The 6789-nt window shown below is 41.0% G+C and overlaps 1 protein-coding gene across 2 annotated transcripts in view; it reads left to right on the forward strand.

The window, feature by feature from the left end:
- Window positions 1-6249, forward strand: part of LOC309710575 (uncharacterized protein) — an 84292-nt gene extending 78043 nt beyond the window's left edge. The window contains exons 2-5 of one of the 2 annotated variants that reach the window (XM_082540173.1): window positions 4260-4312; window positions 4454-4705; window positions 5273-5359; window positions 5534-6249. In XM_082540173.1, coding sequence (XP_082396299.1) covers window positions 4579-4705; window positions 5273-5359; window positions 5534-5622 — 303 coding nt within the window. In that variant the 5' untranslated portion in view covers window positions 4260-4312; window positions 4454-4578 and the 3' untranslated portion in view covers window positions 5623-6249. Of the gene's footprint in view, window positions 1-4259; window positions 4706-5272; window positions 5360-5533 lie in introns of both variants that reach the window. The other variant, XM_082540174.1, reaches the window with a different exon arrangement.
- Window positions 6250-6789: the final 540 nt, after the last annotated feature.

Raw genomic sequence — 6789 nt, forward strand, 5'->3', positions numbered from 1 at the left:
CGGCCGCCGGTCCGAGTGTGAACTGAACTTCAGGTAAGAAGTTATGACCTGCAGTCTCTCTGGGTCAGATATGAACCAAGTTTAGGTGGAGTTTATTTTCGTTATTCTGACTTTTTCCGTACTGCGTGCTAGCTAGCATGACGGAGTTTCTACACAGCTGGGTGGTGCTATGAAGTTAATGATGTTGAACCTTATTTTGTTCATAAGTTATTAGAGTTGCCAACCGTCCCGTCTGGTATTCAGAGAAAATATTACACGTTTCTTATTGAGGTGAAAAGGAACAGTTTGTCCCGTAATTCAGCTACAATGAAAAAGGCACAAAGCTGGAGTTATTCTGTGTCTTTATGCTGCACAGCTGCCTCTTCTTCTCTCATTCTCCCCCCTCCCTCTCCCGTTTCTACTTCAATCATGAAACTGATCAATGATCAGCTGATCGGCTCTCTTGTTTGTTTATCGCCCACTTTGCGCCGAAAGAGGAAACCAGCGGATGTCGCGCTAAACAACAGCAGCACGTTTGATCAGCTGTTGTTAGAATTTATTTAATATTAATTTCTAGTATCAGCTGATGTTTGCTGGAGCCACAGCTGTAAAAAAAAGCTGCTGGTCATGATATGGTTTGGTTATCTGGTGAGAGGGAAACATGAAGATGAAACCAGGAGATGTCCTTACTGAATCATCAGAGCTGAGCAGGTGATGGAGAAACAGGTTTACCTTTTAGGTGACATGAATGAGTTGAAGGGAAGTTATGAACTGTTTCTGAGAGACAAATAACCCCAGGATCCTTTTTTAGGTAGCTGACAGCTGGTAACTGTGCAGGTGCGGATCTAGCAAAGTGTGGCCAAGGGGGCATGTAGGGCATTAACAGGGAATGGGGGGCACAAAGAAATACTTTTCTTTCTTATTCTCATTTAAAATGTCTAGCTTTTAAAAAATAATTATCTGAATCTTACAACAAACGATTGATAGATTGATGCATATATACCATCAAAACAGTGTACATCACTGTCACAACAGTGTTTGTTTTCATTCAAAGGCTTTATGATTTTTCCTATAATGGTGGGCCAGTTTCTAGTCAAAATGCCCGGGCCAATTTTCTTTCCCAGTCCAGCCCTGTATGCAGCTCATCTGCAGTCTGGTGTTACCTACATCTTCCTATTCAGAAGGCAGAATTTCTGAGTTCTGAGTACAATCGAAAGCACCACGACTGCAGTTTTTGTGTTGGATGTAAAAGGCGCAGATGACTCTGTGACGTAGGCTAGAATCATGGCAGCAGTCAATGACGGTCCAGGCGTGGGATTTCTCTCGTGGAAATATGCACGTTATCATATCCTTTCTATTGGTAGGTGGCACAGTGCACTTGTGGCAAGTAAGCAAGCTAGAAGACTGGCAACGTTATGGAAGAAACACATTAACAAGAGAATTCTGAGTAAAACCAAAGTTACTTTCCCTAGTAACTAGTTACTTTGAAAGTAACGAGTAACTTGAAGTAACTGAGTTACTTTTGAGAGAAGTAACTAGTAATGTAACTAAGTTACTATTTTAAAGTAACTTACCCAACACTGCTAATATGGGATTGCATCATACTATATCACTGTTGTGAGGTGGCAATAAGGCAAAGCAAACATAGCCTATGTTTTACCTGATGGGGTAAAATGTTGCTGTTGAGGGGTTTCTGCTGCTCCCACTGCTGATAGTGCAGGAGGGCAGGGCTGCGTATCCACACTTAACAACTCTTGCACTTAATCTATAATAAAATGATGACAGAAAATATAATGAAATATATTTGAAATAAAAATTTAATACAATTGGTTTCTTAATGTATGTTCTTTAAAATACAGTGTGTGTTTATTAAATATCATAATTATAACTAGAAAAATTTGCATTTCCTGCAAAAATGCTGTGTGGATGCTTTAAAGCTGAAGCTGTCTGCTGAAAACAGCTGAAGAAGCTGAAGTCATTATTTGAAAAGTAGTTGAACTTTTAATAATTTTACAGAAGCATAACAACTTAGAAAAAAGGTAATAACTTAGCAGAAACTCTCTTCTCACTGCTGAGGTCTGGGAAGCGCTTCCGCTCCCTTAAGGCCAAAACAGAGAGAATGAGGAGGAGCTTCTTCCCCCAGGCTATTCGGACCCTGAACCAGGTGTAGGACCGGACTCTCCCACACATCACATCACCACATGCACCACCACACATTTCCTATAATTTATAATCCTTATAATCTCTTTCTGCTATTTGCACATTTTTTTACTGTAAATTTCTAAGTTAATTTGTAAATTTTGTAGTAACCTGTAAATTGTAAATACTGTAAAACGTTTTTGTGTTATTTAATGGTCGGGCATTGTACAGCTACAAGCATTTCACCCCCATGTCATACTGTGTTGTGTGTGTGTGTGACAAATAAAATTTGAATTTGAAACATAACAACATAGCAGAAGTATTGTAATTCAGCAGAAATGTTCATATTTAGCACAAACATGAAAACTTGGAAGAAATGGTGTAACAGTAGAACAGTAGTATAATTTAGAAATAAAAACTCTTAGTAGAACTTAGTAGAAATGTAATATAGTAGCAGAAATACTATGATTTAGCAGAAAAGTAATAACTTAAGCAGACATTTTAGAAAAGCAAAATGGCCAGCAGAAAAAAGTTTTCTCAAAACTACTAGTTTTTCAACTGTGAACAATTGGCAGAAACATTAGAAAAGCCAGAAGGAAAAGCCAGCAAATACACAAGGGTAAGGCAAAACTGACATGCCTAACAATGTTTACAAATATGGAAACACACTCAGTAACTCAGTGACACATAAGACATGTCCAGAAAACAACGTGTACAAACATGGATGCAAACAAACAATATAATAATAGCTTCATAATGATTACAGGACATCAGACTATTTGTTCTTATAGCTTAATGATGCAGAATTATCACATAGAAATAAAAAACCTGAAGTTGTGCACTATTTGAACACGTTGCCTGCAGCACTGAAGGACTCTGCGACAGACGTGTGTCTCACCCTGGCAGCACCTGTCCTCTCCTCCGCTTCAGTTCGCCTCAACATAAGCTCGTCATATTCTGTGATATGATTTACTCTGAGGTGTTTGACGAGGGTAGTGATGTTGCCACAGCACCTCACTGTCTTGCCACATGTAAACATGCAAATCGCGTCTTGGCTGTTTGTGGAGGTAAAATGCATCCTCACATGACTCCGTTTAGGCTCAGCCATCCCATATGGAAAAGATATTTATAAATCTTATAAAGTTTGTATCGGTCTACATACAAGAGTGAAAACAGATATAAGATCCCTTGAAAAATTATATAAATGAAACTTGTATGTTTTGGATACTTACTAAAACAATATATGAAAGTAATAAGAAAGTGGCCACTTTGATGAGTAAATCATATAAGTTTTTACTATTTCTTTTCCATATGGGATTGTTGTGAGCGCACACACCAGGGGCAGTGTTGCCTACTTATTTAGTGAGTTTTCAGAGCCCTTTAGTGACTTTTTTTCTAAAAAGCAACTAGCGACAAATCTGGTGACTTTTTCTGGTGTTATTGGAGACTTATTTATGACAACGTTTTGATGTGAAAGGGCGTATCGCTCTTCTCACCAAGCAGCAGTGCTGCCGTGGGCACCTCGCCCACACCAAAGCGCTCACTGCTATCAGGACAGGAAATGTTCCCACTAGTGATGTGTCGGTTGTGAACGAAATGGCTCTTGACGTGAACGACGCGAGCCGTGGGTTTTTTTTTTCTTTCTCTCACCCTCTCTCTCGCACTTTTTTTCCGCTTCACTCCGCACGCGAGTCTTGTGCTTAACAGTGTGTTCACACCGAACACGATGGACGCGAGCGTCAGGTTTACATGTAAAGTCAATGGAAAAGCGCGATGACACACGATTGCGGTCCCGCAAAAATTCGGAAGCAGAAGCGTCGCGAAAACGCCTGAAATGCGCGTCAGTGTAGCGCGTGTGGCGTGTTTGACTTGCGAAAAAAGCCAGGCGCGTGAGTTTTTGTGTTGCATTTTGTGCATATGCGCATTTCGTGTCTACCGCTCAGTTGAAAGAACTGAACTCCAGCGTCAAATCGCGCTGCGACAACCAATCAGGAGCCTGGTGACGTGACTCTGACCTTGGTCAAAGGGGCAGATCCAGCCAAAGCCCTCCATTCTTCATTCAGTATGGAGGAAAAGCTAATCAGTGCTGTGGCTAATCACCCCGAGCTGTATGATGCTAGCTGCTACTGCTACCGAGACAGGAATAAAAAGGACCTAGCTTGGAGACACATAAGTGAGGAGATCGGACAACCTGGTAAGTTCATAAATTCTTCTTTTTAATTTTCAGACTGACCCGATGAAGCCGCGCAAAAGCTAGCAAGCCCACCTACTGTCCCGCTATTTTCCCACTGATGTACAAATACCTTTCCGCTAACAAGATAATGCGTTTATTCAGAGGACATCTGCAGGAGAAAGTGGAAGAGCCTCAGGGACACCTATAATAAGGAGAAGAGGACAGAGAAGGAGAAGAGGAGTGGGTCTGCAGCAGGATCGGAGAGGAGATGGAAGTTCTTCGCGGTCATGGGGTTTCTGGACTCCTTCCTCACCCCGCGGGAGACTAGCGGAAATATGGTGCAGACCGTGGGGAACTTCTCCCCCGAGGACCAGGGACAGCCCGAAGAGGCAGCAGGGGAGTGTCAGTCAGAAGGTATGTTTACAATGAATTAATGTAGGCAGTTAATTTATGCGTGTTGTCATACAGGAATATATTTTGTTTATTAATAAACAGTATACAGTAGCCCCGCTGTTCATCCGTCACCGCTTCGCCTTTTCGCTGATTTTTTTTATTGCACCGTACAGCTTTCAACAATGCGCATTGCATTCTGCAGCCCAAATGACAAATCTCCTCCGTGTCGTGTCTCCTGCGCTTGTCAAACTTATCATGTTTGGTTTTGATAACCATCACGTCCAATAGAAAAAACAGCACAAAAACACCCATAACTATGACCCTCATTCGGAAATAGACACCTGCACCGGGAGCGAAAAAGGCGCACAAAAGTGGCGCCGCAGACGGAGAAAAAGCGCGGCATAATACTTTTACGTTTTAAAATCGACAAAGGTTTGCACTTTGAGAATCAACTTGTAAGAACTGTGACTACTGTTCATGTGCTGCAATAAATGGGAGACCACTGTATATAATAATAAGTATATAATAATATAATATTCTCTATGATTATTGTCTTCAACCTGTTAACATTTAATATTGTCTTGATAGAGTCAAGTAATCATGCAGAGTCCTCCCCTGTTGCTTCTCCTGGCTCCCCAGTCCCTGGTCCCTCCACTCCTGCTGCTGCACCCGCAGGTATGAACATCAAGCACTGACAGCTTTTTACTTGCTTGGATTTCCTTGTGATCACCTTTACTAAATATCTACAACCAATCTGTTTATATCCTGTTTTTTTTCAATTTTGAAAATGAAAATCTAGTAGCAGCCTCCTTCTCATTTCTTTGTGTTGTTTTGTGCTGTGTTTTACAGGCCCACAGAGGAGGACAGCTCGAAGGCGGGCGAGAGACGGGTCCCAGGACGGTCCATCGGCGGTGGAGCTGGCCATCCTGAGTCCCTAAAGAGGCCACGCCCGTCTCCAACAGAGCATTTTCTCCTCAGCCTTGTTCCTGCTCTGGAGAGCATGCCGCCTCAGACACGAGAATTCGTGAAATTTCAAATTTATAAATTAGCTTTTGAAAACAGCATAGGTGTGTTAAATTTGGAAACATTGGACCCTAATGATCAGTAGTTTTCTGATGAGGCAGCAGCTCTCCAGGGCAGAAACAATGTTCTCATTTTTCTCCTCCTTCTCCCCTGAGGCTCTTCCACTCCAAGCTGGGTCCTTTTTATTCCTGTCTCTCTGTAAATAGTTAAATTTCATATATTTATGTTGAATGTTTTTGTTACTGAATTTATATATTTTTTCAAATAAACATTTATAATGACAAATGTCTCAGTTCTACTACACAGCAAATATTGGCACCTGACTTGACACAAGTAGAATTTATTTCATATTATACTAATGACAAAACATACTAATACAGTGTGATGCAAAAGTTTGGGCAACATTGTGAAAAGTAATTATTTTCCTGTACAAATCATTGGTTGTCACAATAAAAATTGTCAGTTAAATATATCATATAGGAGACACACACAGTGATATTTGAGAAGTGAAATGAAGTTCACTGGATTTACAGAAAGTGTGCAATAACTGTTTAAACTAAATCAAGCAGGTGCATAAATTGGCAACACAACAAAAGAGACATGAAATAAATATTTAGTGTATATCAATGCGTGTGTCTCCTATATGATATATGCAAGTGACATTTTTTTACTGTAACAGCGATTCATAAAGGAAAATAATGACTATTAATAAGGTTGCCCAAACTTTTGCACCACACTGTATATAGGAACATAGTGAAGACAAGTTACTTACTCACAAAGAGCACGCGTATTTTTAGTGGTCCGGAGCTGCAGGAGAAACACAAGTTAACTCAGAGACACAGACTGATGCGACACAACCAGTAAGTAGGTGTACAGCGTACACTGTAGTGTGTAGCACCCAGGAGTATCAGCTTATTACGTACACGTTGGTAAGCTGTCTTGTTGCAACTGACGAACTGAAACAAACGAGCGTGCTGTGTGTGCAACAGCGCGACAAACATTACCTGTCCTTTTATTAACTGCACAGGTAGTGCTGGTCACAGCTGCTGGCTACCTGTGTAAGGCTGTCATGGGTCTGTAGC

Source organism: Aulonocara stuartgranti, assembly GCF_965226115.1.
Source record: "Aulonocara stuartgranti genome assembly, chromosome: 7".
In the NCBI taxonomy this organism is placed as follows: Eukaryota; Metazoa; Chordata; class Actinopteri; order Cichliformes; family Cichlidae; genus Aulonocara; species Aulonocara stuartgranti.